Genomic DNA, 14217 nt, shown 5'->3' with positions numbered 1-14217 from the left:
GATTTTCTGTGAGTGAGGACTTCTCTTACCTTCACACAGAGAAACCTCCCTTTTATGTTTCATACATTAGCTCTGCTTAAATTCCATTAAAGAGGCAGGAGTGTGGCCTGGCCGTTAAAGCACTCTTGGGACTCCTGCAAACCATACTAGAGGCCTGAGTTCAGGTACTGGCTCCACTCCTGATTCCAGCTTCCTGCTAACCCAGACCCTGGAAGGCAGCAGGTGATGGCTCAAGTAGTTAGGTCCCTGCCACTCACATGGGAAACCCGGATTGAATTCCTGGACCCTGAATTTGGTCTGGCCCAGCCCTGACGGTTGTAAGCATTTGGGGCATGAACCAGCAGATGGAGATCTCTCTCTCTCTCTCTCTCTCTCTGTCTACCTTTCTTTAAGTAAATTTTTAAAAATTAGCAATTCAATTAAGGAGAGTTCAAGTGCTTTAAAAACTATTTGATGATCTAGAAGTTTCTATAATGCAAAATTTCATTCTTGCTGCTACCAGAGAGATCACCATATAATCATTACACACATGTAGTCCCAGTAATAGACACGGCCACCTGCCTTGGTCAGAGCAAAGAGGCGCATGTCATGACTCAGCCAACTCCTGAGATACTCATGGGCAGCCTGGTCAGTGCAGCTGTAGCTGGGATGCTTTTGCAGGAAGAAGCCTGGCGAGGGCCAGTGGAGCAGGGCAGGAGGAAGAACAGGCTGCTGCCTGCCTACCTTCACCAGGGCCCCCCCGGGGGCTCTGCATGTCTAGACCTTGAGCGCCACGAAGGAAGTGATAGGAAGAAGCTGGGAGGAGATGAGGAGGGGCAGAAAGAGAACTCCAGAAGGAGGTGGTCTGAGGAAGCAGCTTTGCAGGGAGCTGGTAGCACATAAGGGGCTACTCGGTCTGGGCCACAGAAGAGAGAAGTTCAACCTCTGGGCGTGTGTGCTGCCCCTGGAGCATCCAGATGGTAGGTGCGCCGGCTGGAGAAGAGCAAGCAAGAGGCCCTTGCAGCTGGAGCTTGCTTTCGTCCACACAGCAGGAATAGCCCAGTCCCTGCCCCGTTCCATCTGAGCGATGCCCAAGGTCACCACACGTGACAAGAGTGCCCCTGTCAGCACCCTGGTGGATCTTGCCAGCAGTCACAGATAGCACTTCACAGAGGTTTGCTCTGCTGTCTGGATCACACTGAAGAGTCCTAGCCCAGAGCCCCAGCCACGGGCACAGCAGTGTCTCTTGTGAGTGTCTGCTGCTCAGGTGGGGAAACTGCCCGATCCCACAGGATCATCAGGATTCCCAGAATGAGAAGCATATATATGCTGCTAGTGCACAATCCATTAATCCTTAGAATCCCTGTAGTTTATTTCCTCCTACAAAACACAGAAAGCTTGGAAATGCCTTTGCCTGTAACGGCACGATGGTTGAATCCCAAAACAGTGTCACACTTGAGTCACTGGGTAGGCGTGCATTTTACAGAAATCGTGGGCTAAAGCAAGGGGCTCTTCCCCAGCTGGCCTTGTTCCCTGTGGTTTGGAAGAGCAGCATCCCAAAGCCAGCACACTGCCGCAGGGTCAGTGTTCCTGCTGACTACATGCCGCTTCTCACAGAGGGCCACCTGGTGTTACTTTTGGTCTATGCCCCTAGCTGTCACCCATCTGTGGGTCCATGTAGGTGCTGAGAAGAAGGCAAAAGGAATACAAGACACCTGCCCACATTCACAGTAGCTTGCAACCTAGTGGAAGAGGTAAGAGTTAGAGCAACAGGTTAGCTCCGTGAGGCAGCTGTGTTTTGGGGAAAGTGGTGATGCCATAACACTTGCCCTGGGGGTGCTGAGACCTGCAAGATTCATACATACTAGAAGGCGCCATTCAAGTCCAGAGAGACAGTAGGTTTCTGGAAGAGAAAAAAACTATCTGCCCTTGGAGCCACAAACGTGTTTTGTGAACAGTGGCCCAGCAAACACTGAGGAGGAGGGGCAGCGGAGGGGCAGGTGGGCTGAAAGCACCAGCCTTGTTGGGCCTTTGCATACAGTCCCCCGTGACCTCCCAGTGCTGACGGCATTCGAAGCCTTTCCCCCGTAGGCGCCGATCGCCTTGCCAGCCCCGGTACCCACTCGCTCCTGTTCATTCTGGGTGTCCCTCCATCCTAGCGCTCCCACTCCTCCCGGCCTCCATTCCCTGTGCCTACAGCACACTCTTCTTTCTCCATGCTCCCTCCCTGGCCTCTCCCGCAACTGGCCAGTCTTGCTTGTTTGTCCAAGCTAAACTCATCCCAAAGCCTTCCCTGCCCCCACCTGGTACTGTCTCCTCACTCTACTCCCCAGGCTGCTGCCTCTTCTTCTCTGGCTTCCACCAGCACCACTGCCAGACTGTGGGTCCTGCAGGCTGGCCTCAGGAGCTTGTTAGCTGGGTCGGGGGGGAGGGATGGTGAATGTGTGTCCCCCCACTTCGCTTGCCTGGATGTAGTGTGGCAGTATTTTTAAATTGTTTCAATTGATGTTCTTACTCCGTAAAAGGCAAAGGCTACTTAAGGATAAAAATGGGTGACTTTCTCATGAATGAATGGGAATTGGGACTCTGCTTGGAGCCCTTATCCTCTGGGTCCTGTTTAGGCCAACCTGGTGCCCGCTCCATTTGAAGAGCAGTGACTCAAGACTCTAATCTGGGGGGAACTGCAAGCCAGAGAATGCACGGCGTCTTCCTGGCTGATGCACAGTCCTGACAGCACTGCTATTGTGGGAGTGCGTGTGGGGGTGGATGTGGTATGCAAGTCATGAGCTGTGAACGGGAGGGGACCGCAGTCGGGGAGAGGGATGGAAGTCACGGCAAACGATCCGTTCTCCTCCACCAGCCCAGAACCCCTCTTCCCTGCTGTGTCAGATGCCTTCTGTCTGTTTGCTCAGTAGCCCTGTAGAATTAAGTGACTCTCTCACCTGCTGAGCAGTCGCTGCGTTGGTGCACCTCAGGACATGAATCTGAATTGTGCATCCCCAATCTCATAATCATTTTAGAGACCTTTCACTTGTCTCCCTACCTTGCATGGATATCAGCGCTGTGACCTGGTGTGTTGCATGGGAAGGCCAGGAGGTGCAAAGCCATTGCCGGTGCCTGCTTCTCCCACCTTCCCCTTTGTGTAGCTGCTGCTGGAGCAGCGGAGGAGGGGCCATTGCATGAGAGGCACTACCTTGGGCACCTTCCCACCCACTGCATTTGAATGTTGCCATGGCAACCAGTGGGGCCTACCAGCAGCATGAATATTGTTTTTTTCTTCAAGGGCAGAAAAAAAAATCCCCCAATTGTCAACTCAGTGATATGTGTACCTAGGAAGGGCAAGCATTTGGAGACCAAGGGTCACATTTGGTTCGTGTGTGGTCCACGTAAGCCTTGAGTGCCACCAATGGCTATTTCTTCCATGGGTGATAATAGGAGCCAGAAGCCCTTATATACAGCCAAGGGCTCTGAACCCGTGGGTCTGACTGGGTGCGCAAAAGCCCCTAGAAGGCTGAACCCACCTCTCCCTTGCTGTCTGTCTACAACTGCCGTCATCACAGGCCTCAGAGCAGGATCCTCTGCAGATAAGTGAGAGGAGCAGCCTGACTGCCGTGGGCAAGTGAACCTTCCTCCATGGGTCTGCTCCTAGACTGCAGTGTAGTCGAACGCTGGAGGGTGTGCAGGAAACACCACCTGGCACAGCAGAAGGAAGCACCCATCCTGAGATCAGACAGGCCTAGCTTCCATTCCCACTCTGCTCTCTACCACCAAGAGGCCTTGGGAAATGTACTCGCTTGCCAGTTCTCAACGTCCTCATCCAAAAAGGAAAAAAAGCCTCCCTCTGGAGGGCTGCTTTGAGAGTTACAGATAATATGTAAAACGCATATGCTGGGACCAGTACGCAGCAGGTACTCGTTCACGTTTGATTCTAGTTGCGGTTACAACTGGCGATAGTGCAGAGACCGGACTTTTTTTGGTGTTTCCCAGCATCAGGACCAACTGGAAGACTTACTGGGTCTGAATTTGCAAAGATGGGTTCAAGGAGTCTGTCTATTTAAAAAGCATCCCTAAGCACTTGTGACATCACTGGTCTGTGATTCGGGACAGGAAATTTACTTGTTTGCTAGAGGATAAAGAGTGTAAACGGTGCTGGATCCAACCACGCGCCCCTCCTTTTTTCTTTCACATCCACCAGCCCCTGTCACCCTGCCTTTATTCTATTCCGAAACTCCAAAGACTTCTACTGAAATTTTCTGTGATTGGAAAAGAAATGTCTGAATGTCTGATGAAGTGGCTAGAAGTAATTTAATTGAGAAGACAAAGGAAAACCAAAGTTGTTCACCTTGTCCCTGATGGGCAATTGAATTTCCGCAGAAAGCTACGAACAGTCCCTGGTTGACCATCTGGCTACATGGGCTATCTGGTGGGTTACGGACCTGGCATTTAAGGTGGTTTGAACAGCGTACTTAAGCCTTGCACAGGAGTCTAGCCGGCGTGTCACTGAAGTTCTTTTCTGAATCTCACAGGAACGTGGCTGAAGAGCGGTCTGGGCCTGGTGCACCAGGAGGGCAGCCAGCTGACGTGGACGTACATCGCCCCCCAGCTGGGCTACTGGGTGGCAGCCATGTCTCCTCCCGTCCCAGGTAACACGAAGCCAACCCTCGCCCTCGCGATGCTGGGGATTGGTTTCTGTGAGGGCACGGGCTAAGTATGCTTTTCATTGAGCAGACAGAGCATGTCTTACTCAAAAATGGTCCAAAGTCTGGAAGGCAAATGAGGGAAAAAGGTATTTGGTGCCAGTGGAAGAGTTGGGATTGGAACTCTCCCATCTGAGATGAGAATAATGCATAGAAAATAGTCTTGTCTCATGTCCCTGTTTTGCTCAGACAGCTGCCACAGGGAATTCTTATTCAAAAGCCCACGGAGGCGGCCAGGACCTCCTCCCTAATTCCTGAAACAGCTGTGGCCTGGTGTGAGCAAACGTATAGGGGAAGGCACTCAACAGAGGAACTCGCAGAGAGTTCTTGGACAAAAACTCGATGTGGCATTTCCAAAAAGGCTTAACAGCAGACCGACTGCTTTCTATGCAAAATAATAATATCCGTTTGGTATATGCGAATTAACTCATACCTTTCCAGGTTGACTAAAAGCTTACTTGACTAAACTACACCCAATGAGTATTCCAGAATTATTGATTTCAAAGCAGTCATCTCAGGAGAATGATTTCCAGCAATGGCTTTTGTTGCTTGGGAAGCCGTTCAGATCTCTTCATCAGTGGCAAATCTTTATGCTCAGAGGGAGCTTTTGAATTTTTTTTTTTCACATTTAAAAGTCATGCACATCCAAGTCTGGTGTATAACATCGGGATTCAGCTAAGTCAGAATGTGCTGTGATTAAAAAGTGTCTCTCATAAATTAACCATGAAGGCAGTTCCAAAATGAAAGTTCAGGATATTTCAGCAGTGGAATTATCGCTGGAATTAACACTCAGACTCCCAGAGCAACTACTTTGATGGAAGCCATTCCTGGAAGGGTGTGGAAAAATCTGTCACGTTGACTTTAGATTCTCACACTGAGAAAAGTTACACTTCACATCTGTGTTTTAAGAGTATGTATATCCCCTGACAGCATTGTTCTGGCACTGTTATAAGCATGAGCCAGGTACAGAAATGCTCCATTCTCAGCATCTGAAATATCTGTGACTAAGAGGAGGGAGGGAGGGAAGGAAGGGAAATTCTACAAGGACCAGATTAGAGGCTGCAAAGCGCATGCCCAACAGTGAACTTTTATTTTTGATACATTTCAAACAACTGTGCCCGTCCATTTCCCCATTGTGTGACGGATTAATACAAGCTCCGGTAAAGAGGGAGGGAGGAGCTGCCAGCCGCAGGTCTCCTGGGAGCTTCCTGGAAGGAGAAACTCAAAGCTGTCAACAGCAGGCTCAGCGCACATGTTGGCCACCTCACAGCCATTACTTTGCTAAGACAAATCACAGTGATGCTGTGCTTTCATGAACCCAAAAGCAACAGGAAAACAATCAGGATTTTGTTCTTTAATTCTTTTGTTTTAAATAAAGTGAAGTATGGCTGCGACTTTTATGCAGAGTTCTATTGGCAGAGGTTAAAATAATAACATTTTGAGTTCTTAAAGGACCAAACTTCAGTTTTTTAGAAAAGCTTTTTTTTTTAACCCCTGGTTTCTTGGTGACTCCTGACAAGGCCTTGCCTTTGTCTTGTTTCTCTGAAGGACTAAGGTGATACAGAGAGACAGAGTCATCAGTTAGTTTTGAGCTTTTGTAAGCATTAACCCCATCCTCACACCATTGAAGGTAATTATATCTGGGAGGGAAGGGTGCTACTTTTTGGACTTAGGTGATGTCACTATTTAAAAAGAACACTGGTAAATTCCCTTGGGTTTATCTAGCTCTTAAATTAAGGGATGTATCTCTTTTAAATGGTTTTTAAAAGAAATCTCTCTCAAACTATCAAGAATAAAAAAATAAACCAATGGTGTTCGTTGATCGGCATTCTGCTACTCGGCAATAATGTGAAACCATAGCTCATTCCTTCCCACACTCAGGGGCGCTGCTAGGCCACCTGGCCAGCAACAGGTGCCGAAATGTTGTAATTTTAGGAAGGTTTTAGCTATTGCTGATCTGTTGTCAATAACATTAAGGGAGATTTGTACTCTTACTGAACCTGAAGAGTATGAGGTAAACTCATACTTCTGGGGGTGCTTTATAATGTAAATTAAAAGGAAAATGTTTTAATCTCTAGTAACTTTACTTTAAGTTCTGAAAAGGTCAAGGCTACCTGAGGTTGGCCATTCTAGAACATTTTAGTGGAAATGGAAAGCATTTAGTGAGGCTTGACACCCTGTAACAAGTTGTTGGCTCTTTAAAATGGTGAATGTAGGCTGTACATTTAGATTGATTGATTTAGGCAGAGAGCTCTCAATCATGATTGACTGCGCAGCAAAAGCAAAAATGGTGGGGTTTTTTTTTTTCATTGCAGTGTAAAATTCTCAGATAGACAGGCCATGTCTCTGAGCATAGGAGTCCACTTGTTATATTATCATGCATTCCTTTTCTTTTATTAAGAAGTCACGCATCTGGAACCCTGACCATGCTACTGGTGAGGCCCCCCTCTCAGCCCAGGAGGTCCTCCTGACACCGCCGGGTGCTCCTGGCCTTTGTGGAGGCCTCCTGGTAGTTGTGTTGATCGTGAGTGAAATGGTAGAGCAGGAAGCACATCTTTCTAAGGGTGTTTTCATCAGGCCACTGCCTGTGCCTCAGCCAGGAAGAGTAAGAAAAAGACATGACGTTCTCAATTAATTATCCCTCTTTTTATTTAAAGGTATTCAAACATCTAAAATGCCATTTTCTGACCTTCTAGGTCCCGTTGTAACACAGGACATAACCACGTATCACACGGTGTTTCTTTTGGCCATTTTAGGAGGAATGGCTTTCATACTTTTGGTTTTGCTGTGTCTCCTTTTATATTATTGCAGGTAAAGTGCTACCTTTTTGGCAATATCTCTTTTTAATTTAGAATTTCTTCTGCAATTGATGTTTGGAAGCATTGATATGGAGGTCTTTTTTTCTCCTTTTCTTTTTCTAAATTGAGCTATTTTTCTGCTTGTGAAATTATATCATGACCTCAAATTTGTGATCTAAGTTGAAAATGAGCAAACAGGACATGTAAGGCATGCCGTAGACAACGTTGCTTAGAAGGGGAGTTAGGAAAAAAAGAGTTGACCGTCTCCATATGAGGCATTTGGAATATTCCTGAACACTGGCTAAGAGACGATACTCTGCAGGGCAAGGCGGAGATATTCTCGTTCGGATGCCGAGCCTGTTCGGTTTGCCAGAACGTTGGTTGTCAACTCTCGGGTGACTCCTTCTGAATGAATAACTTGGCTGTGCAGACGAAAGCCTGAGAGTGAAGTCCCTGGATGACGCTGCTCTGGGTTAAGACAAGGGAGTGGGGTGAGGAGGCTTCCGGCCGCTGACTAGTTGTGTTGTTCTCACTGGAAGCCTTCCCATCGTGAGCACCTCTGTAATCGCTGCGCTTGCTCTGTGTCTTTGGTCACAGGAGGAAGTGCCTGAAGCCTCGTCAGCACCACAGAAAACTGCAGCTGCCAGCGGCCCTGGAGAGTTCCAAAAGGGACCAGGCCACGTCCATGTCGCACATCAACTTGCTGTTCTCTCGGCGGGCGTCTGACTTCCCCGGGCCGCTGTCTGTGGCCAGCCACGGCCGCCCCGAGGCCCCGGGTGTGCAGGAGCGGAGGAGTGGGGTTCCCCTGGACATGGTGTCTCCCGGCGGCGAGGGGGACCTGCACACGCCCATGCTGAAGCTCTCCTACAGCACCTCGCAGGAGTTCAGCTCCCGGGAGGAGCTGCTCTCTCACAAGGAGGAGGAGAAAAGCCAGATCTCCTTGGATAACCTGACGCCCGGCGGGACCCTGGGGAAGGACCATCAGAAGTCTGCGGAGATCTTCCCCTTAAAGGCCAGGAAACCCGCGGAGAGGGATGGCTACGAGTCCCCTGGCCACGAGGACTACCGGGGTAGCTACAAGGCCATGCTCTCCCAGCCTTTATTTGAGAAGCAGGACCGAGAGGGTGCAGCGTCCACAGGAAGCAAGCTGGCCATTCAGGAGCACATGTACCCCCCGCCCTCGTCTCCTGAGAAAGAGCAGCTGCTGGATCGCAGACCCACTGAATGTATGATGTCGCGATCGGTGGATCACCTGGAGAGACCCACGTCTTTCCCGCGGCCTGGCCAGCTGATCTGCTGCAGTTCCGTGGACCAGGTCAATGACAGCGTGTACAGGAAAGTGCTGCCCGCCTTGGTCATCCCTGCACATTACATGAAGCTGCCCGGGGACCATCCCTACGTCAGCCAGCCTCTGGTGGTGCCAGCCGACCCGCAGCTGGAAATCGAACGGCTGCAGGCTGAGCTCTCCAACCCGCACGCGGGCATCTTCCCGCACGCGGCCTCTCAGATGCAGGGCCAGCCCTTGTCTTCCCAGGCCATCTCACAGCAGCACCTGCAGGAGGCAGGAACCCGGGAATGGAGCCCTCAGAACGCGGCCATGTCCGAGTCACTGTCCATCCCGGCATCCCTGAACGACGCGGCTTTGGCGCAGATGAACAGCGAGGTGCAGCTCCTGACCGAGAAGGCGCTGATGGAGCTGGGCGGCGGGAAGCCGCTCCCACACCCCCGGGCGTGGTTCGTCTCCCTGGACGGCAGGTCCAACGCTCATGTTAGACATTCTTACATTGATCTCCAAAGAGCTGGAAGGAACGGAAGTAACGACGCCAGCTTAGACTCTGGCGTGGACATGAACGAACCAAAATCGGCCCGGAAGGGAAGGGGAGACCCTTTGTCTCTCCCACAGAACCACCCGCCCGTGCAGGAGCATCCGCAGAAAGAGCCCCGCGCCCAAGACAGCAGCGCCTACACGCAGCTCGTGTACTTGGACGACATGGAGCAGAGCGGCAGCGAGGGTGGGACCACGGTGTGCACCCCCGAGGACAGCGCGCTGCGGTGCTTGCTGGAGGGGCCCAGCCGGCGCAGCGGGGGCCAGCTGCCCAGCCTGCAGGAGGAGACCACCAAACGAACTGCCGACGGTCCGTCCGAGCCGCTGGCCAGCCCCCACCCTAGAAGGTCCGCTCACGACGACGATGACGATGAAGACGAGGACGACGACCAAGGAGAAGACAAGAAAAGCCCCTGGCAGAAACGGGAGGAGAGACCCCTGATGGCATTTAACATAAAGTGAGCTGCCTCAGAGCTGCCAACCGTGGAATTTAAAATTGCCAAATATCCTTTCTTGTGGAAGCGCCTACCTGTGTGTGGGAGGAGGTGGACCCGCAGCAGCTGCGGGAAGTGGAGGCTCACCGCTCGCCGCATTTCTGTTTGCGGTGCCCACGTGCAACAGGAATTACAGTTACCGCTCAGAACACCGGATGACCTCGATGGGTGCCACACCTCCCGGCAGGCGGCTGGAAGCCCGTGTGCATGTGGTGGACGGACGGGACGTGTCCACCGCCCAGGGACGCTGAAAAACCACACGTGATGTCGCTGCGCTCTACCGATCACCTCATTTCTCCCTCGGGTTCTGGGAACAGATGAAACTCTTTGCATTGCTTGAATCAGTTTTATCACCGTGATGCTACTGTGAAGCTATTTACTGAGAAGTTAGGTTGCCACTTAGTGTCTCGAGGCGTAGGCATTATCTCAAAGGAAAGCTATGCATCGCTGCTTCGTTGTCTAACTTTGCTTAGGTTTTGCATTGCTTAGGTTTCGTTTGGGGGTTTGCGTTGATTTTTGTGAGACCGTTTGGTTGTGCAGATTTACTTCCTTCATTTGAACCCGTTCTGCTGCTCAGCGGTTCTGTTGCAGTGTCTCTCCTCGGGAGCTCCTGAGTGTCGTCTCTGAACACCCAGGCTTTGTCATGAAACCGTACTGAACTTTCTGTCCGCTAAGAGTCCTTCAGTCCTGGTCCCATTAACTCCAAGTGCCTTTTTTACAGTGACGACAGACAGTCCCTCACTTTTCTTTGTTTTTCTCTACCCTCTTGATTGAACTGCCTAGATTTTATACAGTTACGGAAGGAACCCCTGTCCTTTAAACTGCATGCTGCCAAGTGCCGTTTGTGCTCAGCATTCCCGCTTGCAGGAGGTGTGCTCGCCAGTCGCCACGTGGCACGTGGGCTCTGTCAGCCGAGACAGGCGAGAGGCCAGGTAGAGCCGCCCTCCCCGCCGCCGTCCCTCAGGCCACCTGCCGCCGTGAGGGTCTTAGTGGCTGTTTGTATATACGGTTACGTATTAACTCCGGAATCCCATGGGCTGACCTTGCTCAGCAATCCCGAGAGCAAAGACTGAGCAAGTGGACTGAATGTGAGTGTTAGAAAGATCCTTCTGTACTACCCAGAAGTGCCAGAATGACTCCTCTCTGCATTCTCCTTAAAGAGCTGCTTGGTTATCCAAAAATGAAAATTCACAATAAACTCTGGAGACAGAGAAAAAAAACAAAACAGTGTTTTGTGGTCATTTTAATTCATTCTGAGTCATTATCGCCAAGACTTGGTACCCGATCCCTGGCCGTGTGAAATGTGCCTGCTGCGTGTGTGGAGACCACCTCACAGGCTTCCTAGGGGTTCCCTCTGTGGTGCGAGGCCCTCACATACACTTGGCCTTGGCTTTCCCCCAGGACGCAAGGTGACGTTTCGTTCTGTTTCAGGTGAGGCGAGATGTCCCCACTTGACAAGAAGCTGGAGCAGCTTCAAGAGGATCGTGTTAAAATGACCAGCATCGTCGCAGGTGCATGACACGAGTATGCTCATCTAAGCCATTAACACAGATTCCTGAACGCAGAACAGGTTGGCTGAGTTAAATTAAGCCGGTCATGTTTACAGTCGACGGCTTCCTTATGAAATCTTCATTTCTGAATTCTGTGCAGGCAGAAAACTAATCAGGCTGACTTTTCTTATTTTAATTCTCTGGTGGTGATGTCTAGTGTTTGGCTTTTAAGCGGGGAAATGATTTCAGGAGTCCCTGAGAATGGGACTCGGTGCTGGGGAGCCCGTTTGTCTAACACGTGGGGCCTTTCATTGGAAGAATGAACAGTCTCACCTGTGGCACAGGTGAAACCTGGCCAACTTGGCCAAGGCCCCAGGGAAAAGGCATTTATTTGTCAGCTTCCCTCAACAGAGATACTTAGCTGCCTCTTCAAGAATAACTGGCTGGACATTGGTGATGGAATTGGGGCTGGGAGTGGGGGGATGCTGGGAGACCACCTGCTGTACTGTGCCCACAGCCCTCTGCAGCTCTGCCTAAGTTACTGCCCGGGGGATCACGGCTTTACCACTTTGCAGAAGAGCCTCAGTGAACGTGTGTTACCTCTGAAAAGCAGGGAAGCCTGAACTGTTGGCACCAGTGCCACGGGATCCAGCATGAAGACTGGGGGTCAGGAGGGGTCTCTCTTCCGACTCTGTTAGGCGACACATACATGGGTCAGCCAGATACTTTATAAGAAGTACTGAGTAGCCAACAGCGGTCACGCCACACCGCAGGCCTGGGGAAGACAGGGCAGGTGCTGTTGCCAAAGATGAAACATTCCCCCTCTTTCAGTTGTCTGAGGTGGCCTGTGGGGATGAACGTGTTTCTCAGGCTGCCGACGCCGATCATCAGACGGGAACTCTGGACAGAGCACTGTGGCTGCAGACGTGAAACATCCCATTTTTCTTCTCTCTAGCTTGATGAAGGCTTCAAGGGTTAAGTATGGTGCAGTATTTCAAATCAGTTCTGGAGGACCGGGCCATCAAAGGCTTCTTGCTCATGCCACCTAGCGGTCAGTTTTCACCTGCCTGGAAAGAGCCACTTGGATCCTGACAGATAGCTCTCAGGGGCCTGTCTGGCAGGGTGGGAACCCAGCTGTGCTGGGGGTGAATCAGCCCCTGGTTCTGTCCTAAGAAAATGGGTGGAAAGAGGGGCCCAAGCCCAGGAGTCCCTACCAGCAAACAATGTATTGGGAACAATAATGCATTCAGTTCTCAAAATCTCATGAGGAAGATGTGTTCTTCCTAACTAAATTGGGGCTTGGTGGTTAAGTAATTGAGTTCACTCAGCTAGAGGTAGTTGTGTGCTATTTTGATAACCAGCTCACTGGAAATGAATGCATTTAACTTGCAAATGTTCCTAATAAAGGATGCATAGAACACAACATAGAAATAATAATAAAATACAGAATACTCTATTGTCAATTCCCTCTAATGATTGATTCTTACAGACAACTTTGTGTTTTTTTAGGTTTATCTTATTTATTTGAAAGAGCTGCAGAGAGAGGTAGAGACAGAGAGAGAGGTCTTCCATCTGCTGGTTCCTCCCCAGATGGCTGCAACAGCCGGAGCTGCGACAATCCAAAGTCAGGAGCCTCCTCCAGGTCTCCCGCATGTGTGCAGGGACCCAAGCACTCGGGCCATCCTCCACTGCCCTCCCACGCCATAGCAGAGAGCTGCATCGGAAGAGAAGCAGCTGGGATTTGAACCGGTGCCCATATGGGATGCTGACACTTCAGGCCAGGGCATTAACCCACTGCGCCACAGCGCCGGCCCCAAGAACGGCTTTGTTGATTCTCCTCAGAGTCAAGTTGAGATGAACAAAAGGGGGAGATTCTGGTGTGAATATTGGTATTCTATTGCAGTAATGATTAAGATGAAGTTGGAACAATGAAGGTATCTGTCAGAACATAACTCTGATCAGTCAGGGAGTCACTTGGCTCAATCACACTGCCATGTTTGAATGCGGGAAGAAAACTTCCCCAGTTTTTTGTGTTATTGCAAAGTAACCACTCCAGGCGTCATATTGCTTTAAATTCAGTATGCATGATTGTTTTCTTCATCACTTGCTTAAATCTAAAAGATCACATGAAGGCCTGACTTGTAGCACTTTGCTCTTCTCACGGTCCAGATGTTCGCATTGTGGCCGATACTGAGCAGCTCGGGAGAGATCGCTGCACAGGGAAGCCAGGCAGAGATGCACAGCGGAACACAGATCCTTTTTCCCCAGTAGAAACCACAGAGGTAAATAACCTCAGAGCACAAAGAATCCTAGAATGTACAGTCGGCCCTAGTGATTTGTGGGCTCCATAACAAATACACCTACTTGCTAAAATTTATTTGTAACCTCAAGGTCACTACTCACTGTGTCTTGCAGCCATTTGTGGAGATGCACCAAATAATAAAACATTTGGGGCCGGTGCTGCGGCGTAGCAGGTAATGCCACCACCTGGGAGGTCAGCATCCCACATTGGCACCAGTTCGTGTCCTGGCTGCTCCACTTGCAGTCCAGGTCCCTACTAATGCGCCTGGGAAAGCAGCAGAGAATGGCCCAAGTGCTTGGGCTCCTGCACTCATATGGGGGACCCTGATGAAGTTCCTGGCTTTGGCCTGGCTCCACCCTGGCTGTTGTGGCCACTTAGGGAGTAAACCAGGAGTTGGAAGATTCTCTCTCTCCCTCCCTCCCTCCCTTCCTCCCTCCCTCCCTCCTTCCCTTCCTAACTCTGGCTTTCAAATAAATAACTAAATCTTGACAGGAAGGAAGGAAGGAAACATGGAAACATTTGAGGAGCAGCATTGTGGTACAGCGGGTTATGTGGTACAGCAGGTTATGTGGTATAGCGGGTTAAGCCGCTGCCTGCAGTGCCAGCATCCCATATGAGCACCAGTTTGGGTT

General features: G+C 50.5%; 1 protein-coding gene across 5 annotated transcripts in view; it reads left to right on the top strand.

Annotated features, from left to right (window-relative positions):
* The window catches only part of FAM171A1 (family with sequence similarity 171 member A1), a 148679-nt gene extending 137661 nt beyond the window's left edge, over positions 1-11018 (top strand). For all 5 annotated transcript variants that reach the window (XM_070055447.1, XM_002717428.5, XM_051821430.2 and 2 more), the window contains 3 exons: positions 4506-4622; positions 7373-7487; positions 8072-11018. In XM_070055447.1, the coding sequence (XP_069911548.1) occupies positions 4506-4622; positions 7373-7487; positions 8072-9761 (1922 nt within the window). In that variant the 3' untranslated portion in view covers positions 9762-11018. The remainder of the gene's footprint in view (positions 1-4505; positions 4623-7372; positions 7488-8071) is intronic.
* Positions 11019-14217: the final 3199 nt, after the last annotated feature.

Source organism: Oryctolagus cuniculus, chromosome 13 (genome assembly GCF_964237555.1).
Source record: "Oryctolagus cuniculus chromosome 13, mOryCun1.1, whole genome shotgun sequence".
Lineage (NCBI taxonomy): Eukaryota > Metazoa > Chordata > Mammalia > Lagomorpha > Leporidae > Oryctolagus > Oryctolagus cuniculus.
This window is presented reverse-complemented; position numbering and strand designations above follow the sequence as displayed.